Raw genomic sequence first — 26,398 nt, forward strand, 5'->3', positions numbered from 1 at the left:
AGCTAAGGCTGATGGGAATGTCACTGGTTTTGCAAGTATTTGGTCATAAACCAAAGTATTTGACAAATAAAGATATTGACTTGATGATGGTGCTAGATGAAGAATGAAGGGGTCATCAAAGTTACTATCATTCATTACGAATTTCATGGCAATCCATCCGATAGGTGCTGAAATTATTCAGTCTGGACAAAAGTGGTGGACCAAGCAACCGACACTGTCGTCCCTAGAGCCACACTGCTAGTGCGGTAACTCACAAAAAACAGAAATATGTAAAGGAGAGCAGAATTGCAGACAAATGATTGTTCATTGTTCATCATTCTTTGATGGTCATTGGTGACAAAAGTCTACACAGACAGTGTTTACTGCTGTGAAAGAACGTCTGTGCACAGAGCAGCATTTCATGTGAATCCCACCTGCAGACATGCAAGTCACCAATTCAAATATAATCTGTTAGAGAACAAAATCCCACGAGGAATGTTCCCGCTCAACCTCTTTTCATCAGTACATACAGTACACTTTGTAGTTCCATTCAAATGACATGCTGTTTCAAAGCGGCTGCATATTAAGCCTAATCAGACTCATATTCATCCGTCCTTCTGACCACTTTCACTGCTCCAACACGGAAACAGCAGAGTATGTCTGGCTGTTACGTCACCAGGCTGGAAATTATTAGTGACCAGGTGGCAACATGAGAGGCAGCCTACGTGCCATTCTGAGATATAATGACATTGTTGAGTTCTCACTCGGTATCAATTCAATCAGTCACACACATGTTTGATTGTTTGTGCTATTCAGGGAGCCAGTGTCCTGCAGGCGACTAAGCACATTTCTCCACCCTCCACTGTTCTTAGCGCGCTCACAACATCACTGCAGAGGACACAAACTGAAATCATGGCCCAGATCTGACGACATTAAGTCACGTCTGCCAAGTTGTTTCCTGGAGTTATTTTACTGACAGAAGGATACACCTGCTGTATATAACCCAAGCTCGGTTTGGTAGAGAGATCCACCACATGTTCTAGTATGCAGAATTCCCCCTCAAAGAGGAGAGCAGCTTCTGCCACATGATACAGGACTCCAGGGAAACTCAGCCATTTGCAATTCAGGATTGCGAATTGTGAGACTTTTGGCTTCTAAATGTTCTCAAGCAATTCAGTACAGATTGCTGGCATCTCCTGTGGTAGCATATGATCGACATTAACATGTAACTACCCCTTTAGGCAGTAAAGCCTATGGTAGAGGATTCACAGAGATGCACAAGTCTGACATTGCCCCAAACTAAAAATAAAGCAACGCTGCGAGGAAGATTTTAAGACATGGTGTCAATGACTTTTCTGATTGCTTGATATGTTATGTTTAGTGGTGTTAATGGACAGAGGGCTTACCTGAAGAACTCCATGAAGGAAAAGCCGTAGCCATGTTGTTCAGCAATTCCAGCGCACACAACATTGGCTGATGCTCCTATCAATGTGCCATTTCCTAAACAAACAACATTTAGGAAAACTGTCAATCTAACCTTTTTATCTATATATTATTCAGGTCTGAATTCAATCTAACATAAAATACAGTTATGCAGCACAATTACAAAGGACAAGTATTCACTGTTTATGCACTGCTATACTAATAATTATATTTACAATCATTATCTTTCAGCTTTCTCTCCGTATTTTAAGCGTTAATCTATTAGAAAGTTTTACTGTTTTCTAATCTGTGGGCAACATTTTGACAGTCAGGGTGCGTATCCATCCTGCCGTTCAATAGTGCTCACATCTCAAAAGGTGTCAGTGTGGGGATGGAGCTGGGCGGCAGCACCATCATCCTGCCAATCGATATGGACCTGTCACAGTGCAGTTGATTAAACTGAAACCCTATGACAGCTCTCTAACTCTCTCTCTCTTTGTGTCCTTCCCACCCAAACAGAGCCACACTGTGATCAAGGGCCGGCCGCTGGGGTGTGGTAGAGCCTGAATAAGGCAAACTTTGAGGGCCTTGGGCTGCTTTCACAAAAAGCACACCCTGACCCTCCTGGGGAGTGACCGAGCCATACAAAGTGTGGTTGTCACCTAGAGTGCCTGATGTCTCCTTCTGGCAAAGGTCATCAATAAAGATCTACACCGCTCAAACCAGGATTAACTATAAAGTCCCTGGTGACTGTAAGCAAGGTGTGTTTTTAGCCCTGAAACAAACCTTTTTTTTTACTCTAGTTTATACTTTATTACATGAAGAGGATGAATATAGAGGCTTACCTCCAAGACAGGCTCCCATGGCCAAGGCAAAGATGAGAGGTTTAACTGGCAGGTTCACATCTGCATCCTGACTTAGGTTGATGAGAACTGGAATCTGTGAGTACAGAGATAAAATGACAGAAAATGATTGAGAATATAAACTGCTTTTAGTGTCTGACCCCCACATACATGCAACATACAGTAGGTGATGAGCCAGATCAGCTCCACCATGGCAGCAGAACAGAACAGTGCATGCCCCAACTGTTTTAGAATAACCTGAAGGTTGCTTGGTCATTTTTTGAGAAATGTACCAAACTTCCTGCGTCTCCTCTGAATATGACACTATAAATGGAACATTAAAGCTTTCATGTGCAGTTTAGTTGAGAATATTTCCATTGGCTCCTGCTGGTGTAGCCAGATGTTGCATGACTGAATACTGGTGTACATTTCACTTTTACAAACCATACTAACGGAGCATGCATACACTGCATAGAGCCTTATATCATCAAAACGCCTTCCCCTGGTTGGGAAAACAGGAACTAGGAAAAAATTATTAAATACTGAATCCTAACGACAAAATGATTTGCATTTGGTTGACTGTCGTACAGTATTTTTGTGGTTAACAGACATTTTGAGAAACATACGCATTCACACTCTTGCTGATGATTACAGTAGATGCTACCTCCAGCTGCCAGATAACGTAGCTTAGTATAGAGACTGGGAATGGCTAACTTAGCCTGGCTCTGTCCACAGGTAACAAAATCCACTTTGATTCATTTATGGATTCATCACACATATATAACATAGAATAGATAGCACAGATATGACATGTTGATCAGTGAGCTTTAGACATGCTGGTAGGTGGACATTTTTACCTTTGGACAGAGCTGTGTCTCCCTATTTCTAGTCTTGCTTATCTAAGCTAAGTGCTGCTAGATGTAGCTTCATATTTTCTTTAAAGACATGAAAGTGGTGTCAATCTTCTCATCTCACACTGAGCAAGAAAGCGAGTTACCTAGAAAAAAATAAACAAGACAGCGATTGAACTATTCCTTTGAAAATTACATTTAAATTCATTTTTCTGGCCTGAATGTTTTCTCAGCTTCAGCCCATTGTGACAATCATGACATGCTTTCTTATCAGCTGCGTGCTGAACTGAAAATGTAAAGGTAGGACACTTGCAGGGGCCTGAAAACATGCAACAAAAAAAAGTCTGAGAAAAAAAACACTTTAAAACTCCTGGATACACTGATGGACTAGTGAAAGATTTCCCTGTTTAATTCCAGCAAGTGACATCTCATTCTGTCAGTGGGATAACATCTTTTCCTTTTCTTACTGTCATTTTAATTGAGCACACTGCCGCCTCTCTGAAACATTGATCTCTGTACAATCTATTAATTTTCAGCAAAACAGGCAGCTGACAACAAAAGTGGTGAGGTGGCAGTTGTTCTGATGGTTGTAACAGAAAGTAGCTGCATAATTCATGAGTGTCTGAGAGGATCTTTCTGTGTCCTCACATATCTTAAGATGACAGTTGTTCATCATTTTGTATGTATCAGTACACTCACAAACTAACTTTGAGTAAAAATGAATGAGCATGTTATCTAAGACTTGTTGAACAGTGATCCTACATGTCAGATATGGAAATAATGGCTATTAGAGGATGCAATGATTTATTTCAATGATCTGGGCATAAATTCCTTTGGGGGATTTGCTCTTTTGTACTTCATGTAAGACCTGCTGAAATTGAGCATGTGTGTGATTTCACAAGCATATAGTGGAGTCTGAAGCCTCTTACCATGGTAGCAGTGAAGGGAATGTTGTCAATGAGAGAAGAGGCCAAGGCCGAGACCCACATCACCAAGATAATGGCTATAGCCAGGCGCTGGTCCTCTGGCACGGCCTGAGAGTGGAGATAATAAGAGCGACAGATAACTGCTACTTTCATTGCCACTCAGATGCGCACAACCCCCATACGGCCCGTCACTGATTTAAATCAAACACACCAATTATGTTCATTCTTTGACAGTGAACCTCTCATCAGGCAGCAGAGGATGGGAGGAAGCTGTCTGACACGACCACAGGTGGTGGTGGTGGTGGTGTGTTTGAGTTTCATCCCAGAGCTCTGCCGTACACACACACACACACACACACACAGCGAGGGCCAATTCTCCACAAGTGACAAGCATGATGTTGTTTGAACCCTTGTGGTAGTCTAGTCTCTTAGGTATGTGCTGCAAGGTTAAAGGAGGCAATATCTTCTCCTTTAGCCCGTCCTCTGCTTGCATCGAGAGAGAAAGGCCAAGCAGTTGTACTCAGCATGCTGTCCATTGTTTGGGGAGGCTGAGGAGGTCAGAAACCGTGAACAGCACACCACCTGTCATGTGTGATTATTAGACTTTTAGAGGCCCACAGTCTAAACACAAGCTGACGTACCTATTACTGGTGCAATTCTGTGCAAAGAGACACCTCGCTTGCATGATGCACACAGGCTAGAATATGGGTGAAAATTACCTGAGACCCTGACAGGAATCAGATGTAAACAAAATAATTGAATTCAGAGCTGTGCAGAGCTGTGGGATCAATATGCATGAAATGAAATATCAGGTCACCTGTGCCCACTTATCAATTATGCCAGTTGCATGGAGCCCTGAGAGATGATTGTTGAGGTTGAGAATCAGAGGGAAAACTCACTTTTATAAGCAGTGCTGTCTGTTCTCCAATATAGTCGATAAGCTGCAGCTGGGCTAAAGCCTGAAAAATGAAGAGGAGAAGATTAATATGGGGCAAAAAAAATCTGAGGAGTATTAGTTATAGGTGGGATTAAACCAAGAGAAGAAAAGCAATTTGGTTTTTATTAAGCATCCATTAAGTAGACAGAGAGAAATCTATTCTTGTTATCATTATTGACACAGAGAGCAAAAAATATTTACATACTGGTGGCCATTTCTTATGGGACTATTTTCTGACAATATTCAAAGTTAAATGCATTAACACATAGTTTGGCCAGGACCCATGTCTCTATCAAAGCCTCAGCGGAGGTAAACAAAAAGGAGGTATTGTGCTGACATTTTGTTTTCCACAGTTTTTCCACTGGGAGGCTCATGGGTAAAGAAATAGATAATTACTTTTCAGATGGTAAGCTCATTGACTGACTGAATTGCTGTCACTGCCAAGTGTATTGTCAATAGATCTACTGTAAGCACTGATCCTGTTTTTCTTTGGTATATGCTGATCACAATTGAGCCCAGCTAAACCCACTTTCATCCAAGTTCTGGCTCACTTCTTATTTGTAGTAATTATCTCATGCAGCAAAGAGAGAAGCAAAAGTTGTTGTCCAGCATTAGTTGTCCCGCAGTTTCCAAAAGTCCAAAATCTCTTAAAAACACTTAATATTGTCTGTACATTAAATACCTCCATCAGAACGAAGAGGCCAGCAAAGAACAGTAATGTGGCCCACTCCACCCGGTGCAAGATGATCTCGAAATCCTGGATGTCGGCCAGAACCAAAAGCCACAGTGCACCCAGGATAGCGATCCAACCTGAGAGAGAGAACAAGAAACATCACCTGACTTCTCCCTTTATAGCGAGGAAATACTCTCTCATACATAAGAAAATTCTTTCATGGACTTATCCCAAAGACACTGAGCTCAATGTGGCAGATTTACACAGATTTATAACAAGAGGACAGATCGCACCCGACACGTGGGGATGCTTAGGAGACTTTTTGATTGATTAAAAAGTTATTTAATTAAGCAAAATGGAGTTCCATCTGCTCTCTGTTCAACTGGATTTATCTTTAATCACAATCTCAAAAAAACCTTTATTAAATGTTGCAGATGCTACTTTACATTGTCTTCATTTCCATTTTCTGTTAGCTTTGCTGTCAATGATCGACAAATATCTAAAACAAATGTATGTGTGAACAATGAAAATACCACAAAATTAATTTATGACAACTCAATCTGCTAAAGGGAGTTCAATTAACAGACTGTACCATAAAGTGGTACTTTTTGGAGACAGTTAATAGAGCATTGGGTCTGTCTTTGTGGGTCCGACCCTTTGTGGGTCCGATGAAGCGTTCATTATCACAAAAATATCATTTCAACATATTCTGGTCTAGGAGACAAAAGTTGGCACCAGTTGAATCTTACAATTATGGAATGTTTTGGAAAGAGGGAAGAGTGTGCATCCACTTGGAGAAAATTTGATTAAACAGGTGAGCACAAGTAATTGCTTTGGCCAAAGCCTTTGGGGAAATACTTTCACTACTGACGGGGAATTAGTGAAGAAAGAAGAGCAACAGAAGGACACAAAGAGGAGAGTGACAGAAGAAAGATTGGAAAGATTAAGACAGAAAGAGACACTCAAGATTTGTGCAGATGTTTACATGTTGAGAGCCAACTGAGGGGTTCCTGGTGGTCTTGGCCACAGTTCAGCAAGAGCTGGGTTGGAAATTTGGGTTTTTAAAAGGCAATTTGGCTCTCCAGAACTGACTTTTATCTCTAATTAATGATACAGGCACATTGTTTGAGTAAATGTAGGCCAAAGATTGCTGGAAATGACCAGTGAGAAGGACAACTAGGCATGTAAAGAGCAGCTGATGAGGTGGAAATAGACGAGTAATCAATGCTGATGTTTTAATATGGGGTTTGTTTTGTTGACCCTTTGAACTCTATAATTTAAATGGTCTGCCTGTGCCTACACTGGTGTTCAAAATCTGTACAACCTCAGCTAAAAGGTTTGATAAGTCAATAAACTACAATAATTGATAAAGGAATTGAAATCGAGTAAAAAAACAAAAATCATTCAAATCAAATTCACATAAAGACAAAATATTAATATATATAAAGATGCTATGTATAAATATCTGTTATAACTCCAGAAGTTATTTAAACTATTTCCATGTTTTCGTTTTTGAGCAAGTGAGTGGGACGGGAATGTGTTAGAACAGAAACAGAAAGTACAACAAGTACACTTGTATTTCTGCTTATTGTGGCCTCCACTACACATTAACACACCAATTAATGAGTGCTCTCACACTGTAGACCTACACTTACTGTTTTTACACTATACGGAGGTCAACAGACCCATTTGAAAATGGCTATGCCAGTTTTTCAATCGCCAAGATTTGGCCTGAATTTGGAACAGTATTTAGCCCCCTTGGTAGGGTGATATGGTGCCATTGGATGCTCCAGGTCGTCTAGTTTCATCTGACACCCAAATCATTACTCTGGCTTTGAAACTGAGCCCACTAGAGCCTCTTAAAGAGGAACAATAAAACGAAACACTGTAAAACCGAAACACTGAGCTGGAAAACAAAAAATTATGAATTTAAAGATAAACAAATCGGGAAAGAATTGATGAGTCCAGCTTTGAATCTGTCTGAGAAAAACGCCTGTGTACAATTTCATTGGTATCATCACCACAGCGTTAGTGTGGAGCCTCCAAATCTCTCCTTCGCATACAGTACGTTAATAATCGAACTGAGCGTCAATAAAAGGATGATTCTATGTTAACAAATCTATAGAAGCTGAAATAGTTCTGCTTATTGATAGAAACTGAGAAGGTATAATTACAATTCATCCATGTTTTTCTGTTTTCTGAGGGAACTCTGTAAGCCGACATGTCAGGTTGTACTGAAAAGAGTCTGATAACATTTGTCAGCCAAGTTTAGAGGAGAACTCAAACAAGTAGAAGTGCTGCAACAAAGAGGAGGTCAGATGGGTTAGAAAACTCCACTTCTACTGCTACTCTCTCCCCACCAACAGTTGATCTTCATTAGAGGAAAAGTGACATTTCTGTCTTATGTAGGTGATGTTTGTTGAAGGTCTTTGTGGATAAAATGTCATGTTTTCTCTCCAGGTCTTAGCTAATACACCCATTACAGTCAGTTCAGTTAGAGTTATGGCAGTGAGGTTTAGTGTGATAATGAAAGGCAATGTCAACGTAACACAAATAAATTAAATTTTTCATTTAAATTTACTTTCCTCTGATGTGTGTGTCAGCCAGCGAATATATTGATTTTTAGCTCTCCCAGCGAATAGTAATAAAAAAGTCCATATATCCTTTTGTCCAAAACTAAAAACTCATTTCAAACTTCACTGTGACACAGATAGAAGATAACACAGAAGAAGTAATCTAATTACCACTGCAACGCTCTTCAAACGACAAATATAAAGAGAAATACGACACTTTTGATTGGCTCACTGCATTGATATTTCCTGAGGATGCATCCTGAGCAGGGCCAGCAGCAAGCAGCAGATAACAAACCTAAAGAGCCCCCCAATTAAAAAGAGCTTTTAGGCAAGTCTGAGCAGTTTGTGATAGACTCATCTATCATTATGCAAGACAGCAGTGTCTGAGACAGGAAATGTGCAGTGAAAAATGTCCGATCACAGTTTTCCATAAGATATACAAAACAAAGTAAATGAACACGAGGCCAAAGCCAAAAGATAAAGAGATTTGTGCTCTGGCTCGAGCATCTTGTACGCTCATAAGCATATGGTTAGATAAGAAGCGGTGTCCTTTAGGCTTGCCAAAGATTTGACTGAAGATTCAAAGCAATTTAAATGTTGGAATTCAACCAAAGGAAGAATTCCTAAAAATGAATAATTTTTCAATGGTTTTGACAGCTGCTTTTCACTCATTTCTGAATAGGGATCAATAAAGTCTAATCCAAACCTCATTTGTAACTCACATTAGAGGGATCAAATGACCAGGCAATAATCACACTGAAATTAAATCTTAGCGTGTGGAGTTAATAAAATTTTAATGAGGCTTTTTGAAACACATGCGAATGAACAGACTGGGTGCTGCTGCAGTCGTCAACCCTGAGTGTGACCTGCATGCATTAATGAGAGCTGTGTTTGGACAGGCGCCTGTCCCTCCACAGGGACAGAAAACACGCCGCTGTGGGGTCATTCCCATTTAATAAATGTCACAGAGAGGTAACCCGAGCAGCGCCTGTAATTAACTGAGCATGTTTGATGACTGAGTGGCCTCAGCAGCGAGGGTAGAGATGACAGGGTGTGTATGAAGACAGCCATCTTCATTTAGGGATAGTGTTGGCATTAATGAGATGCTGTTGAGGTCATCTACGGAGCACACATCAGAGACGTCACAGTCAGAAGTGTCAGACAGGCACGATATAACCCTCAACCGCACCCACACGTCATGTTTACATCAGCTGATAAGCTGTCAGCTGACTGCTGGCATCCCGTCATGTTCATACAGGTGTCCTCTCATAACCTGCTAACCTGTCAGGGATACTCTCGTGCTGACACAACATGCTGCTGCAGCTCACAACAATCTCCTTTGAAACGTTTGTTTGATTCTGATGCACCATTTAGATTTAGAAAAGCCATTATAGAGCCATGGTTGAGTTTCTATTGAGTGCTTATTAACACTATCCAAGGCTCGGTTTCTTTTACATGGAATATTCTGCAATAAGACTTTGAGTTAAAAACACTGATCCCTCTAAACCTGCAGCAACTGATTTCTGGGTCAGTTCTGGGTGGTGGAAACAAGTTGTGAACACAACATTGATATATAATCCCATTTGAATTGATATTAGCACTTGTTAGCAAGCAGCACCTTCTTTACACATCCAGCAGTTACAGCATGAGATTATCATTCATTTGGAGTCATATTTCAGGCCAAGTCCACTATTGACACCTCTTTTAGCTCTGCTTTTGTTCTCTACCAACATCTGAGATTAATATTAAACTCTTTAGCCACTAATCTCACCAGTTAGTCACTACAGTGGGTTTTTTAAAGCTTTTCCATTGAAAAAAATTGACACTAATAATTAAGCCAATTGATCGATCCATTCCAAAGTAAAGTTACCAGAGAGCCAAAACAATAAGCTCAAACACTCTAAAGAGCTTCGTAGGAACTGCAGAGGCAGTTGATATATTATTTTTCTGTGGGATTATCATCTGAGCACATGATCATTTGTTCCATTGTTATCATGAATTTGTATTCTCATCTGGACACCAGTGTTAAGGGCTTTCTTAGGACCTGAGTGTCATAGACTATGAATCTACTGTCTGATGGTTGTACAGATTGTTGCTGATTCTTCCTGGTGATTTTGCAATCCTGAGTTCTGTATTGTTAATCACACAAAGAAGAGAGTGGGCTATGGGCTACATGCCCTTCTTTGTGTGTAACTCAGTACTCACGCTCACATAATTATATCAAAGCATATATTTTTTACTGGAACGTTATTCATCAACACAGGTTTGGGAGCATGAATAGATAGTAGTAATGTGACGGGTCTAAATGCAGCTCAGTATCCATGTAATTTGTTGGTTGCAGTTGCTAGTCAGCCCATTATTTGGGCTGACTAGCAAATGCAGGAACAGAGGAAGCTGTGTTTCATAATTACATGACAGAAGCTATAACCACCCAGTGTGGCCTGTAAAAACAGTGCAATAATGAGATGGTGCTGCGCTTACCGAGATCCAGATGAATGCTGGGAACGAAGGAGTTGACAAAGAACATGAAGATCACCACGCCAAGGACGGACACACACTTCACCAAGAGAACCTTGTCAGTTATTCTGTGCTGTGGAGGAGAAAAACTTCTACCTTTATCATACAAGTGATGCCATTTGTCTCAAGTGAAGTTTCACAGACTAGGCCAACTTCATTTTTGAGATAGCATCAATGCACGACAGTCACGGTGGGTGAACAATCCCTCTCAGGTGAAGTATGAAAGCTTACCTTCTTTTGCAATTCTTGAATGTTTTGCTCCCAGTTCTTATCCTCCTGAGAAATTTGTCTGTCAGACACAGAAACATTATTATCTCAAATTAAAATCATTTTTCTGAGTGCTGATGAACAAAAAAAAACACAATTAGAATTATAGACAATCACTCTCCTAAGAGTTTTAAAGCATGCCTCTAATAGCTGCTTATAAATACATATTGAATGTTGTGTTGTTTTTAGGTCTTTGTTGATTGTGGTACTTCTGTATTTCCCAGTGGTGTTAAATTATATGCATGTCGCTATGCCTTTGTGGAAAACATCTTGGACAAGGGGACAAAAAAAGAAACTATTCTTGGACCTCCTTATGTTCTTCCTTCCTCAATGCCAAAAATGCTCCGTGCAATATTGTGTCTTAAACAATGAAAGAATCTGAAATAAACTCAACTAAATGTGGGCATTTAATGAACACACATTACATGTATTGTGTGTAGGACTACGGAAAACATGTCTTTGAGGGGTGGTTAAAGCATCTTTAACAATGACATATATTTGCTGTTTTGGGTGCTTTGTTTTAACCTCTGGAAGGTTTTCATCATCTTGCGGAGCAGACTTTCCAGATTAAGGACTTTTTGCATCAGGAGGCATTTCACAGCTGTCTCCTCTCTGCTGGCGGGGTTGATGCGCTGAGCCGTCTGCCTCCAGACCAGGATCTCATGCTTGAGTTCTGAAGGAACAGGACAAACAGAGCAGGAGAGAAAGCCACCTGTTGAGTGCATGTTAAACACATGTTGTCACACAGTCATTACAGAGGTGAAGCTTAGTCGCAGCGTGTCTATAGTGGCGGATTTGAATGTTAAAAGCTCCTACAGCTGAGGCTGACTGAGAGGATATGAGGATGTTTTGGTCAATACGCTGTGAGCCCCCATAGAGGGACTAATGCAGGCAATGGGCACACTGTCCAACTCAGGAACAGCCACTGTCGAAGCAGAGATTCAGCCTGAGGGAGCTGAACGCCTGTGTAGATATCAGTAGGTGCCATTCTTTTTTCAGGAAGGTTGCTAGGTGACCATAATAGGATCTGACCGGCGCAGGAAAAAAACATTCCTGTAAGCGAATCTGCACAATTACCAGTCATAGCAGGGGCTTTTGAGCTGATTTAGCTGCATGTTCTTCTAGGTACGCCAGATTGGCGGGAGAAGCGGAAACTCCACAGGGTGGGATTTACAGATGGGCTGTCAGGACCTGCATTGAACGGTCGCCGCAGAGATCGGCAGCAACTTCCTTCAATCTGCCTGAGGCTCAGTGTGACAATACAGTTTCTAACAGTCGGCCTTCCTCATTCAGAAGTGATGTGGCGACTGGGGAGCTTGGTGGTTTCTATTTTAATGGCCCTGTGATATTGTTGGGAAATACTCATGAGGGGTGGCTGTGTTTCTGGAATAATTGCTAACAATTTCACACAAATATCCCTGTTTTATAATTTTGCCCATTATCTGCACCCCCAGGGTCTCGTATTCATAGATCTACAGTAGCAGCAAAGGGATCCTAGGACACGCTTACTATCCAAACTAAACACACTCTGGTTTTTATTCTTATCAAATGATCTAACGCTACCTCTGCACAGTGTAAAGTCTCGAGGGATGGTCAAGTAATTTCCTCTTTTGTTAATGGATAATTAAGGAGATATATAAAAGAACTGCAGAGCAGTGCAGTGCAACAAAACCGTCTGCCTGTGCTGCTTTCTGGACAAATTAAGTTTTCTGCCATCTAGTCAAAGCCAACAGCTCTACATCAGAGTAAAAGGGTTTTCTGACATGATCATGTGGTGTCTGGGACACTGAGTGAGCCGTGTACCAGACACCACATGAGGGAGCCGAGCTGCTAAAAGAGGCAATGGTTGAAAGTGCACCCCAGTAAATGATGTTGAAGTTCACCATGAGTCGCAGTAACCTGAATATCTTATCCTTTACATCATGACCACAGGAGGATCTTCTCTTTTATTAACTAGCACACCATAATCCATACATGTTTTATTAGAGATGACAGAATCATCTGATGGGAACAATGTGAATGCAATACTGTGTGAATCACCTGAGACGGAGGGGAGAACGTCTTCAAATTCATAGAGCACCTTATATGACATGTGAGAGTTAGAGGGCTGAGGCCTTAATGCACAGTTAATTAGGTTTCTACAGGAGGAGGTCACTGCATCCACTGAGAAGGTGAGTGGCTGTAATGTAGGGGTGGTATGTGCTCAGATGTCGTCAGGGGGTTAATACACACCATAATGAGAATCAAAATTGATTTTAGATTGCGCCACATCCTCAGCAATCCTACAATTTACATTTTAGCGGCATGATATAATAGATCCTCATGTTGTCTTCACAAAGGCCACGTGAATTTGAAAAAATATCTTAACTTACCAACTATTTCAATGGACTCTTTGTTGTAGAGTTTTTTGTTCCAGTAGAGCATCCGTAGGAAGGGGAATGAGGTGAAAAGAACGAGGCATATTCCCAGGAACATGTAGCCTGTGAAACTGGCAAAATCAATCCCCTGCAAGACAAAGAGTAATGAAGTGTTAGACAGCACTTCTTTTAAGAAATAGAGCACTCCAAGATGTTAGTTGGATATAAAAAAGCGTTAGTGTCTAGACACCAGTTTTGATGAGAAAAAGAGGGACAAGTGTATACAGTGAAGATCTGTACAGCAGGAAACACATTGTTGCTGTACAGCTCATCGTCTGGGACAAAGAAAATCTCAGTCATTCAATTAATTTCAGTTCTGTACATTTGGCACAAATTAGAGGAGTTGAGATGTACACAGTGGAATTACATTAATTGGCATTGTGAGCGAGAAAAGTTTACATTTGAGAGCAGCCTGAGGAAATGACACAAAAAAGCAAATAATTATTGCTCACTAAAGAGCTGCAATAACTGGATCTTTATGTGTTTTTTTCATGTCCACAAAGCTGTAGTCTGACATGGAGCACAGCCCACTTGCTGCATGACTGAGAAACAGCAGCAGACATCTGAGGTTGTCCTCAAAACTGGAGCAAATATTTCACAAAGAGCACCAGATTATTAGATACATCCGTGGAAATGTGTCCTTGTACGACATCATATATCGTATATAGCACACCATCTCTAAATGATAGAGCCTCAGACATATACTGTGATTTATACTGCCTCTGTACCTTCCACTTCCACAAGTGTGAAGAATAAAACCACAGATATTCAGTGATAAAACTGGTTAATAGTGACCTCTACAGGATTTGCAATTTCAAGTTGCAACAAAAGTCTAAGATAAAAAAAGGGAGGGAGGATTGGTCGATGAACCATGTAGCAGCATCAGTCTGCACATGAGGGAAATAAAAAACGATCTCACACTTGACCTGAAAGATCTGAAATATCAGATATCAAGTATCAGATCAAGTTTGAGGATGAACACTTTGTGCAGTGGGTTAGATGCGAAGGTCCCCTTCATGTCCCACAGTCTAATTTCATCACTATGTCACCTCATTGCCTCACTCATACTGTGCAACACTGACTACTCCTTTATTGCTGCCTCCAAAGAGACCTGTTCTCTAAGTCTGCTGTGACCCTCAGGGCAGCCTCATGGGCTGAGGATAGCTGCTCGTGTGAGCGTGGTGTAAATGAAAGCTCTTACTAGAAACCAGAGACCAAAATTAAAAAGTAAAACAATTCTAACGGTATCCTCAAGTATCTCAGTCACTGAAATAGTTTAGCAGCAGGCCACTAAAGAGCCTAAGTTTTATCTGTGTGTTTGCTGCTGTGATGTATCGCTGTTTGCAGCCACATTCTGTGACCCTGGTGTGTCCATATTTCTCAGCCAGTATCAATGACTCTTCTGACAGGTTGGAGAAGACACATTTGGCAAAGGGGAGTCCTCAGTGTCCCTCAATAAAATACCAAAAGGAGGCAGAGAATCTGTATGTGCCACGCCACCTTTCTCTGTAACAAATCCAATACAAGGATGAGGGGCAGAATCACCTAAAACACACACTTCACAGCTGTGCCATTCTCTCTATCTCTGGATTCCTCCCGAAAAACCCCCGCGACACAAACAAGCAAGCATGCAAACAAACAGGCGAGCAAACCATGCATGCACAGACAATCTGTCCTTATCGGAGGCCAGACATGACTGAATGAGCGCGCTGCCGCTGTGTCCTTGCTGCTCTGTCACCTGGGAAATCGAGCCAAGACAAACTGGACAGCGGGCCGCGGGAGCCTGGCATGGTAGGAGCTACTGTACACCGCAGGAGACCACATACTGCTGCATCCACAAAGGCTAAAATGTCACGCACAGTTAACAGCTGCCACATCAAGCAGCTAGGAAAATGTCATGTCTTCTAGTGATGTAGCATTATGTCCCTCTGAGTATAAGAGGAGTGGAGGATATGAGAGGAAGTCTACAAGTCATTGCCCTTTTCAGACAGCGACAGGCTGCTCTGATTAAAATGTTCTCACTGTTGTTTACTGACATCACTTTGGCCACAATCAGTACAGCAGATGAAACTTGCCTCCAAAATATCATGAATGATATCAAATATTTAAATGCAGGTATGATGTGCCACAGCAATGTGACTTGATTGTGTATTTTTATAGGTTAGGACCTAACTTTTAATCAATTTTTTCAATCAATATGATTACATGTTGATCACTTTTTGCAGTTCCTATGACACTGTCAAGCAGACCTTTCACAATCAATATAGACACACACAATATATATATAACACATTTATATCACCCCTGGCCTGGTGACACAAAGATTGTCAGGAAGGTCTCAATCAGGTGTGATGTACGTTCCCCGCCACAGGAACAGAGCCGAGCATTCAGTTACATGGTTTCACACATTATTGCATCAGGACTGACACTATCTCAAGTCTCAAGTTCAATCAGACACTAATCCCATAGAAAGGGTTTCTAACGTGGCCCAGCATGCCACTTACAGCGAACTGCAGCCTGAAGAACTAGATTATTCCCTATAGGACGACAGCTACAGCGACTGTATGTAACACTGGGCAGGTGTTACAGTTTCTTCCTCCACTGTTATGACATTTTTAATTCCCGTGATTTATGATGGCAGCAGCAAAAATATAAATTGGTTTCACTGCCACTACATCTCCATTCATCACCATCAACATAAATAAGGGTCATGACTCACGATTGTATAAATACACAGAGAGATTGTGCTGAACAGAGATAACACATGTACAAGCCAGCAAACACAGATGATTAAATGTACCCACAGCGCACATCCATAAAATACTTGTATTGTCTGCATGTACACTATGAATGTGGTTGTATTAGGTCATGAATATCAGAGCTGAAATGAGAAATATGAAGGCTGTAGAAAAACTGTCTGCAGCAACACTGCCAGTAAACTCTCATCATAAGGTAAGTGCATCACACATTTAGTTTTCCAGGATCATTTTTTTGTTTAACTTGTTGAGTAAAAGATGTTTGAGTGTCTTGTATAAAACTTTGTTTTTTATTATTATCAATACATGTATTGGGTACCCAATGTTATGGCACTTATCTTCACTGGTGTTTTAATCCGAGGAAAATAACCCCAACAAAGGAGACTGAGTATTTAAAAAACATAACCTATTGAGAGAGTAATCTAACGCAAGTACCATCCTGTTAATGTCACCACTGAATGTATAACTTCTTTCCCCCCCCAAAAAACATCTTAGCCCTTGAAGAGATTTTCTCAGACAACAGTGATATTTGAACTGCTCCAAGTCCATTTTAGATAAACAGCAGATGTGAACAAAGTAAACAGCCTGAGGTGTCGTATTTGAAGCACCTGCTGAGCTCTTAGCTCTGACTGCCAAGTTAGGACTAACATGTTGTCATACAACTGCCTACTTATACATGTAGTGGAGATATAGTAACATGGAGTTCTCTTCATTACCACCTGTCGAATGTAAATCCACACTAACAAGCCAAATCAGTGAGCTAAGGGCGGCATAAAAAAAGCTGTGAGAAGATGCAGAGTTGGGTGTTGTGTTGGACTGGCAGCATCAGAATCCCTTTCACATAACAGGGAAATAACGTGATGTACTGTTAATATTGAAATACTGCTTAATGGAGTCCCTACCTATCTGTTTGGAGCAGTAACTGTCAGGCCTTTTTCTCGGTGTGCATGTATTACTGCCACTGCAGTGAAGCTCCTTTCATAACTACCCAAACACCTTGTCATATGATGAGATTAGCTAGCTGCACTTTTTATAGACTGAGAAGTAAAAGGTGCCGCCCAAAACTGTTCATGTGTTTATGAGGTACATCTAGCTAAAACCAATGCAATCTAATTCAACAGACCTGCAATAGATTCTCTCTCTGTGATGGTTACACTGTTTAGTTTTTGTTAAAGCTGTAAAGCTAGAGAGGTGTAGATCCGACGGTAAGATCATTTCGGAGGATGTGGTTGTGGTGTTTCTGAACTGAACTGTGTTGTAGAGGCAGGTGTTTCTCTGTATAATGCTATATACATATGCATATACATCTACATATGTATACAGGGTCAAACTTCAGGTTTCCAGTCTATGGCGGTGGCTTTATTATGCATTTGATTATTTTTTCTGTCACAAAATCCTTCACTGGCTCGAGAGCAATGAATCAGTGTAAAAACAATAATTTGTGGCAGTGACAGTAGTGACTTAATTACGCTTTCAGAAACCAAAGACAACAAAGGCACAAAGCTACAAAGCCCATGAATCTAACTAATATTGCTTCTTCAATTCAAAAACTCTCGCCCTCCAGAGCAATTGATTATCAACACAAAAAAGATAAACAAAGGGCTAGAATCCATTTCAGGTGACGCGTTCGCCACTTTGTTATTCACCTGTCAGTACTGTACCATCTGTACAGCTCAAACAGCAATTTCCCCTTCATCTTATTATTCTCTGTTACACACAAGTCATGGAGAGCATTACGTTTGCTTTGCTGAGCGTCTGGTTCATGTGTCAGTACACGGATCTGTTACAGTATATCAGAGCAAGTTTAGGCAGGGAGCTGTGAAAGTGCCTACTTCTTTGCGCAGGTCCTGATTTGATACTATAATCACATTGGGTGGATCTCCGACAGCTGTGGCAGCCCCTCCAATGTTGGTGAAGATTACTTCTGCAATCAGGACATGTCTGGGGTCTAGATTAAGCACCTCACACAACCTGCAAAATCAGATAGAGACAGAAAAGCCCTTTAGCCCTGATTAGATTGCGACGGGTGGGAGAAATAAACAGGAATAAAAAAGGGATATTGGAAGATAAAAAGCATTGGTCCTTTAACATTGTGGCTGTACAGGATATCCTAGAAACAAATTAGACAGCACAGTTTTGTCCGGGTCTGTTATCATGTGTCTAATTTTAGTCGAGTCAAATATCATCTGTATTCTGTCCTTTCATTGGGCAGAAAGTAGAGAAACAAACAGTGAGGGAGGCAGAAATAGGCGGCACACACACAGCTGATTTGTAGGACACTGCATTACAGTAAATTGCAGCTTCTGTGTAGTAGTTCTGTTTTTAGGACTATAATGTGTGTTTGCCTGGGAAAGGAGGTTGAGATCTATCAACTGATGTGACTATTACCGTAAAATACCGTAGGGTCACTGGATACTAATAACTGATTAGATACAAGAACTTTAAGTTAAAACTTCAAAGAAAAGTGGCTTGACATTGTTATATATGAATACTCATGTTGAATAAATAAACATTACAATTTCCTGTATTTGATGAGAAATCACTATGTGTGAAAGTGGGTGTATTTTCCAAAATATCAAATGTTCCTTCAAGAGAGAAAATTCACAAACCCGGAGTGCTGATTTTCTAATACCTTTAATAACAACACAGCACCTGGTTGTCCAGTGCTAGATAGATAAACTACTCAGCAAGGTGGTGGAGCTGATCACATCATGGCATGGTGGAAGACCATTTTATCTGTTTCTGTAATACGCCACATTAGTGTGGGGTCCAAAAACATGCAGGCTAATTATTGATATAGATGCAGATATAGATATATAGTATATATATGTACAGGTACCTTATGGTGACGGGGGTGAAAAGCATCATAGTGGTCACATTGTCCAGAAAAGCAGAGAGAATGGCGGCAATGAGACAGAGGATGATGATCATTGGCCAAACTCTTCCTCTGGATAATTGGTACGCCTGCAGAGAGAAGTAATATGACAATGAGGCAGCATAAATGCACTTAGCAACCTAATAGGTCTCCATTCATTCCCAGTATGAGTGTTCTGACACATCTGAGATGTTCAACACATCAAGAATGTCATAGTGAAAGATTATAAATGAGCCAGAGTAGAGACGAGACGAGGCCAGAGGGGTAGTGTACTCAGATTTCAAATGTAGGCACGTACTATACAGCATTAGACACAGATTCAGTTTAATGCTAATATAGCAGATTTAAGCCCATGGCAGTGGTTCAGGATGGCCACCTTTTGCATGTAATTGTACGTGTCAGAGATGCTAAGCTGTTCTCAGGGAAGGTATTTTAATTTTGAGTGCCCGCCCTTGTCCGGCTCACACTTAAAATTCATGAGCCTGCATGATCCCTCTGTTCTGCAGGTATGAGTGCTGCTGTACCTGAAGGACAAAGGCATCTGCCCTCCTTCACCCTCTACAGAGAATATTCAGGATTAAAACTGCTGCTTTTCTGATGGTGGGAAACCTTGACCTTGATCAGAGAGGATGGAGGTCTTATCTCCTATTGAAAAGACTGATTCGATGTATTCCTTCTTTATCATTATTAAGATACCTGTAGATCTACAGTTCAGCAGCATACTGTATGAACACATTAGAACACACTACACATTAGGAAAGAAACCGTTTAAAGATGATTTTTCTCAGGTCATACCGAAAGCAGCAGCGGCAGTAAAAAAATCTTCTTCTCTAAATAAGAAATATTAATTTCAACAGACTGCACTGACCTACTTTTCTGAATTTTCCCACAAAACAAAAATGTCATTCTTGTCAGCATATTATGGTGCTGAGTGCTGTAGAGTCAGGACGTGAAGATAAGCTTTGTTATTTTCTGTGTTAGTACTGATTATCATCGCACAGCCAACTCACCTTCACAGCACAATAATCGAAGAAGCCAGTCTCTGAAAAAATGGCCACCAGGACCATCTGGAAGAAACAGGACACACACAACAACCATTTTCCATTACGTAACAGGATCATGTCACATTGATATTTCAAAAATAGTCACCACAGACAACAAGATGGTTCCCACACAAGAGATGGTGGTCACTTAGGAAGATGTTTCCTTTGCGCTCAAAGTTCAGGACCATGTATGCATGTATAATAATAACAACAGAGTGAAAAAATTGAATTTCCTCTAGCAGGACTAAAAAAGTATGGCTGCTTCTTCTTCTTCTTCTTCTTCTTCTTCTTCCTTTGCACTGATACTTTATTATCATATTCTCAGCAAAATGACTCCAAAGGCCTCAAATAGTCCTAAAGAACAGTTTTTCCAAACCGTTTATGAACGATACAAACCAGAGTTTGTATCATACATCAACATTTAGACTTTGATTAAAGTGTGCTGTAGCACATATAAATACAGGGTATCTTTGAAATGCATTGCCTTAAGGTTTGGAATATTTTCAGAAACCCCCTCTGCTGTATTTCGCAGAATCAGATGAAAATTTTAGTGGCAGCTGTTGACAGTGGAAGTCGTCCAAAGGAAGCTACCATCTGTGGTCATGCACTAGTATGAAATTTAGATAGCACTGATCGAGCAGAATTTTCTTTAATGTGAGTCGAATATTCTGTTATAGATGTGATTTGCTATTAAATCTTAATGTGCCTGAAAAGAATGGTTTAAAATAAAATTCATATAATGCTCTTCAGTTTTATACCACACTTGGCAGGACGTGTTTGTTTCCACGGTGACAAGATTTTATGTGTACTGTCAGTTTTCAGATTTCACTCTGAGTAGTTGGGAAAACAATTGAAAGGTGTCAGATGATGATGTAAAACTGTCCAGGAATACTAAATAAATGTTTCTTTGTAAAATCGTCTAACCATGCCAAACAGAAGAGCCAGCGTCTCATAGTCGATCCACTCTACCACAGTCACCAGACTGGGCCGCTGTGGGAGAGATAAAGAAAATAATTAGATTTGACAGGGATTTATTAATATTACGTAAGAATTATCAGATCTGTGAAGACAAGCAAAAGCAAATTAGTGTCAGATACATTAATCCTTGGTTGACATCAGGCAAACCGTTATTTTCAGTACACTTCTTGCTGAGTTTAATAAATGTATTTGTTGTGACTGTGTCTGGGCGCTGGTAAAACCTCCCCCTGCCCCAAGCACAGGTGGAGCTCATAGCATACTCATAACTAATGATGGCTCCGTTCCCCTCAGGTGTCCCATAGAGCCACACAGGCCCAATACCCTGAAACTGGAAGCTATAGTCAATGTTATTAATTACACCTGTGTTGGAAAACAAACCTCCAAGTTTTACTGACTTTTGAACTCTTGAATCTGACAAATGTTCCTGCACCTCATTAGTAGTATTTTGTTGCAACTGTTGAAATAACAATAACTATGAACTTCATTGATTATAGGGAAACAGAAGCTTTTGATGAGTATGCAAACCCAGGAACATGATAAACACCTCACCAAACATAAATACTAAATTCCTCTAGTAATAAAAAAGGTATAATCTAACTGGCCTCTCTGACATGGCAGCCATTTTGAATTCCTCTATTTGGAAACTGTGCCAGGAGGAACTAGGCTATAGACCAGCTCTGGTATCTTTCACTATTGGAAAATATGTATCAGAAACAAAAAACTGCATCACTTTGTAGTTGTTTGCACAGTTCACTAAAACCGAGGGGTAAAAGAGACTTACATCACCAATGATAGCCAGAGCAGCTAACGCCGCCAAAGACCCCAGCATAGCAGCCAGAGTACGGTGCACGATCTGAAAATTCAAAAGATTCACCAGAAACACTTCATTTAAACAGGTCATCATTTTGAACATGTGCTCAACTCTTTAACTCTCAAATATTCTCCATTTATGACTGTGTCAAGTCAATGTCCTAATTACCTTTGATTAGGTCGTGTGAGTGGAGTGACTTTTTACGGCAATTTTATGTTGCATTATTACCTTATATCTTTCTCATGGTAGTAGAGTTTTTACTGTTTTGTGTCCGTTATTAAATAAGCCTGATGATACTGGACACCGTACTGTCATTTAAGAGAGATTCTCAAAAGAAACAACACCAATTATTCTCAGAAAGATGCCTGATGTACTGAGGCAGCAACGGGAAAAGATGAGTCAAAAAAATCTTGTTGAGTCATTTCCATCTGTGTAAAATATCGAGAAATGCAGAACTTTCAAGGAGATATTACAGACAAACTCTCTCGTTCACCAGCTCCATCATTACTCTCATGTATGATGCAGCCCATTATTACAAACTGAGGCTTGTGATAAGCATGCGTGTGTTATCAGACATCAGAGGTGCTCTGCATGCCATCGCAATAAATTGCAGGAAAGTAGGTCACAGTGCTGTATGTATATTGGGAAATGCAGAGGCCATTTCTAATGAAGAAACTGAGATCTGTGGCCTTTGTCTTGACCCAAATGGAAGTCTAGTTAATTAAAAAATTATCAGTTCATTTGCATTATGTGAGACAGTTTTATTGTTGAGTTGATCTGAGGGGAAAAAAAGATGTATTCCTGTCCGTTGTAAAAGAACTATGTTTGAGGAGAACAGTCAGCGTCTTCGATGCATACTGACCTGGGACCTGTCACTCAACGTGAATAATAACTCAGAGTCTACAGACTTCCAGAGACTTCTCCTTGTTTGAATCTGTTTGGATAATGGATAAATGGGAACAAAGGGTTCCTCTTTTTCTTCCTCAGCCTCTGTCCAGAGTGACTGACAGAAAACTGTGCTGTGATTCTTGACTTTAAAACTCTGTGAGGACATCTCACTGAAGTGGCCATTAAAAATAAGAAAATTGGTGTCCAATTACCAACGCACCAAGAGATCCCTTTGTCTGAACTCAATCACTGAACTCAGGTTTAATGGAGAAAAACAAATCTCCTTCACAAATGGAGACCCAACAGAGCTGAAGTCAGATGACATCTTGCTTATGTCTGAATCTCCACGCACTGTACACTCCTACTTTAGAGACAAGCCCTCGCACTTTCAATTACAGCCTCTGCAAACGGGCCTGTCAGTAACGGAGGCGACACATGTGAGAACGCGTTGAGCGTAACTGTGCTGCCATCTCCCACAGTCCGCCGTTGACTTTCGCTTCACAGCATTGCTTAGTGAGTTCACACCATGTCGCGCTCACGGAGATTAGACTGTCTAATTAAAGCCAAACACTGACTGGAAATGAACGAAATGAAAATCAGAGAGCTCAAATCTGAACAGGCGCGTGGAAAGTGAGAAGCTAGTGAGCATTTAAATACGATGAATTTTACTTAGAAACCTGTCAAGTAGAAAACTTTACATTAAATGATAATGACTTAATTCAATGGAAAGCATGATACATCTACTAATTATTACTGTTTAGTATTTTGAATTAGTGTGACACTCTAAAGGTCGTGCACATCTACTAATGTGGCTGATTAGTATGAGGTAATTATTGGAGCAAAACAACTGACCACCTGTGACGCTTGTATTGTATCCATACTGGTTTGCAGATGTGCAAATTTGGTCCATGACGTCACATATTTGATACAGGTATGTGAATGTGCTTTGCACCATATTCAGCGTAGTAACTGTAGCAAACATGTTAGCATGCGCGTTTCTAATTTGTGATTTGTAGGATAAAATTTATGCAAGAGCAATGAATGTTTGTGGCAGAGAAAAAAAGAGATGGGAAAAAATCCTGTGTTTTTGACATATAAGCATTGACATCATTAAACAACACAAGGTGGTCGTATGATTACAAGTTTGGTCCTATTAGGGTTAAAAGAATCTGTGCATTGACAACGTAGCACTTATTCAAATTTAGATTTAACTGCCTTGAATTGTGGCATTTGAAAGGAGTGGACATTCAATAGGCAGGGGGAAAAGATGCTATCAAGTTGCATTATGGGAAATGTAGAATCTTGCCTACTACTTTGTATCTGTGTGTGTGAAGGCAGTATAAAATTCAGGATATCTCATCTTCTGCTGCATTGATTTTGATCATTCTTTGATTCATTTGTCTCTCAAAACTCCCCCAACTTCTTGGAAGTGCAATGCTAAATCACTGGAGTGGCCTTTTGAACCCCAAGTTGGATATATCAGATATACATCAGAAAAGGATTTAGTTTCCCAGGCATTTTCTCTTTTGTTTAGTGTCAGGAAGCAATCAGCCAAAATGAAAACCTGTGTGGATGTACCTTGAGCGTGCAGCACCTTTAATACTGTTCAATATATTAGATACAGGTCAAATCAGAGCTTCCTCTGCTCCTGTCATGTTGCACATTTCCGACAAGGCAGCAGATAAAGTATTGGAAATGAACTCATTCAGCGTAGAGGAGCGTGAGAATCACAGGCCATTTACCTCAAAGATGATGAGAACATAGACCCCTGCGAGGATGATTCCAGCTATGGCCACCTGTGTCTCCACACTGACGTAGAGCGACTGGTGCGTCATGGATAACGGCACCACCTCGTTATCCTGCAGGAAGGCCTGAATGGTGATGACGATGGGGTCACTGTGTGGGAAAGGAAACAGCACAGCAGCAAGAATGATGTGCATGCCTTTCTTTCATTGAACATCATCAATGCCTAATCTAGAAAATGTTGTCTGTGAAATCTGTCATTTAACTCTTCAGAGTCTCGGACCGCCCGTCGGCGTCAAAGACACAAACACAAAGAAAGCAAGCTAAACAGTTTTAATGGGAAACACAAAGGTAAAATGAAAAGTAGTGAAAAACGGCCATTTTACCCCAAGACTCTGGAGGGTTAATGTGTGTAATGTTGTCTAGCAGCAGAGACAAAATGGCATGAACACCTCACAACATTATATAAGGCTGTCCAAGAAAATAACACCACATACTCAAAAATAAAGGAACATGAAATGAATGATGTGACATAAATGCACCTATTACAAGGCATTTAATCACAGAACCATGTTATTAAAAATGTTCAGTGAACGGGGAGAGAAGCTAAGAGTGGAGGCTGTCAGCCTGTTCAAATTAACACAGTCCCATATGATATTCTGAGTACCTGCTGAGCATTTCAAACGTTTTCGTTAACAGTATCTGGTCACTTCGTTCCCCGTGTACAGGAATGGTCCAGTTGTGAATGACCTGTAGAACCAGCAGAAGATAAATGAGTTCACTTTTCGCTGATCAGCACTTCACAGATGATACAGCAAAGAGGCAAAATGTATCACACAGACGTCTGCACCTGCTGGGCCCTCCTCCTCCGCTGTCCCGGCTGCTCGGTCTGCTCCACCTGGATCAGGATGTACTCCTGGTTGGTGAGGTCGATCATCCCTCCTGTGAAAGGCCCCCCCACCTGGAGCTTCAGCAAAGCGTTGTCTCGAAAATCTGTCAGGTTCATTGCTGGGGGGCGCGGAACGTCAAGTGAAAAATTTGGATATGTTATAATATTGTTCTAATATTGTTCTAATATTTTGGTTTGAATAGAATGAAGATCATATCATTACACAGTTTTTGTCTTCTTTTGGAAATGACATGTTGGAACCCATTAAATGCTCCATAACAATAAGAAATCTGTGCAATGCTCCTTTTCAGTCTTTTTCATAGTATAATAAAGATAATAGGACCCTCCTTCCTTGAATATGAGTAATAGATTTAGGTACACATTGAAAGGCAGCAGTACGACCCATTTATTCACCTGTCAGAGCTGCTACCAGTCCCTCTTACCTCCCTCTTATCTCCTCCTGCAGCATTCACTCTGATTAAAGCCCAAAGAAGACCCTTGTGGATTGAACACATTTTTTAAAAACCTTTTTTTTTTCATTCTCCCGTGTCTCTGCCTGCCCTCATATTCTAAGTAAAAGACAAAAGCTTCATGTTCCACCCCTTTCTACGTTGATTAAAGGGCTACTGGACCTTCGGCGGACCACTTTTTGGTTTCTGATTTCAGAGCATAAAATAACATCAGCAGTGCAAGAAGGAAAGGATACAGAAACTTTCTGTTGAGGAGACTGCCAACATCCTCCAGGGGTTGTCTCGATCTGGATACATGCTGAAGAAGAGCTGAAACCAGAATACACACACACATTATATATATATACATATTATTCACTCAGTCCACACAGTTCCTATAAGAGATATTGAGGTGCTGAGAAAAAAGAAAATATGGGAAATCCGCTGTGTGCTTCAATATAGATTCAGTAAACACAGTTTATTGTGTGGTGTGTCATTTTGTCTAAATTCAGTGCTGTAAGAGCACTGGGATCTACACTTATTCTTAAAATGAGAGAATTCA

General features: G+C 40.6%; 1 protein-coding gene across 1 annotated transcript in view; it reads right to left on the reverse strand.

The window, feature by feature from the left end:
- oca2 (oculocutaneous albinism II) overlaps positions 1 to 26,398 on the reverse strand; it is a 39,981-nt gene that overhangs the window by 7,868 nt on the left and 5,715 nt on the right. The window contains exons 5-22 of the mRNA XM_070832508.1: positions 26,094 to 26,166; positions 25,349 to 25,506; positions 25,166 to 25,248; positions 24,498 to 24,651; positions 21,838 to 21,909; positions 21,003 to 21,068; positions 20,046 to 20,102; positions 19,000 to 19,124; positions 17,993 to 18,131; positions 13,360 to 13,492; positions 11,513 to 11,660; positions 10,952 to 11,009; positions 10,685 to 10,793; positions 5,640 to 5,767; positions 4,920 to 4,979; positions 4,024 to 4,128; positions 2,247 to 2,340; positions 1,386 to 1,479 (exon numbers count right to left, since the gene is read on the reverse strand). Of these exons, the coding sequence (XP_070688609.1) occupies positions 1,386 to 1,479; positions 2,247 to 2,340; positions 4,024 to 4,128; positions 4,920 to 4,979; positions 5,640 to 5,767; positions 10,685 to 10,793; positions 10,952 to 11,009; positions 11,513 to 11,660; positions 13,360 to 13,492; positions 17,993 to 18,131; positions 19,000 to 19,124; positions 20,046 to 20,102; positions 21,003 to 21,068; positions 21,838 to 21,909; positions 24,498 to 24,651; positions 25,166 to 25,248; positions 25,349 to 25,506; positions 26,094 to 26,166 (1,856 nt within the window). The remainder of the gene's footprint in view (positions 1 to 1,385; positions 1,480 to 2,246; positions 2,341 to 4,023; positions 4,129 to 4,919; positions 4,980 to 5,639; positions 5,768 to 10,684; positions 10,794 to 10,951; positions 11,010 to 11,512; positions 11,661 to 13,359; positions 13,493 to 17,992; positions 18,132 to 18,999; positions 19,125 to 20,045; positions 20,103 to 21,002; positions 21,069 to 21,837; positions 21,910 to 24,497; positions 24,652 to 25,165; positions 25,249 to 25,348; positions 25,507 to 26,093; positions 26,167 to 26,398) is intronic.

Source organism: Pempheris klunzingeri, chromosome 6 (assembly GCF_042242105.1).
Source record: "Pempheris klunzingeri isolate RE-2024b chromosome 6, fPemKlu1.hap1, whole genome shotgun sequence".
NCBI classification, from domain to species: Eukaryota; Metazoa; Chordata; class Actinopteri; order Acropomatiformes; family Pempheridae; genus Pempheris; species Pempheris klunzingeri.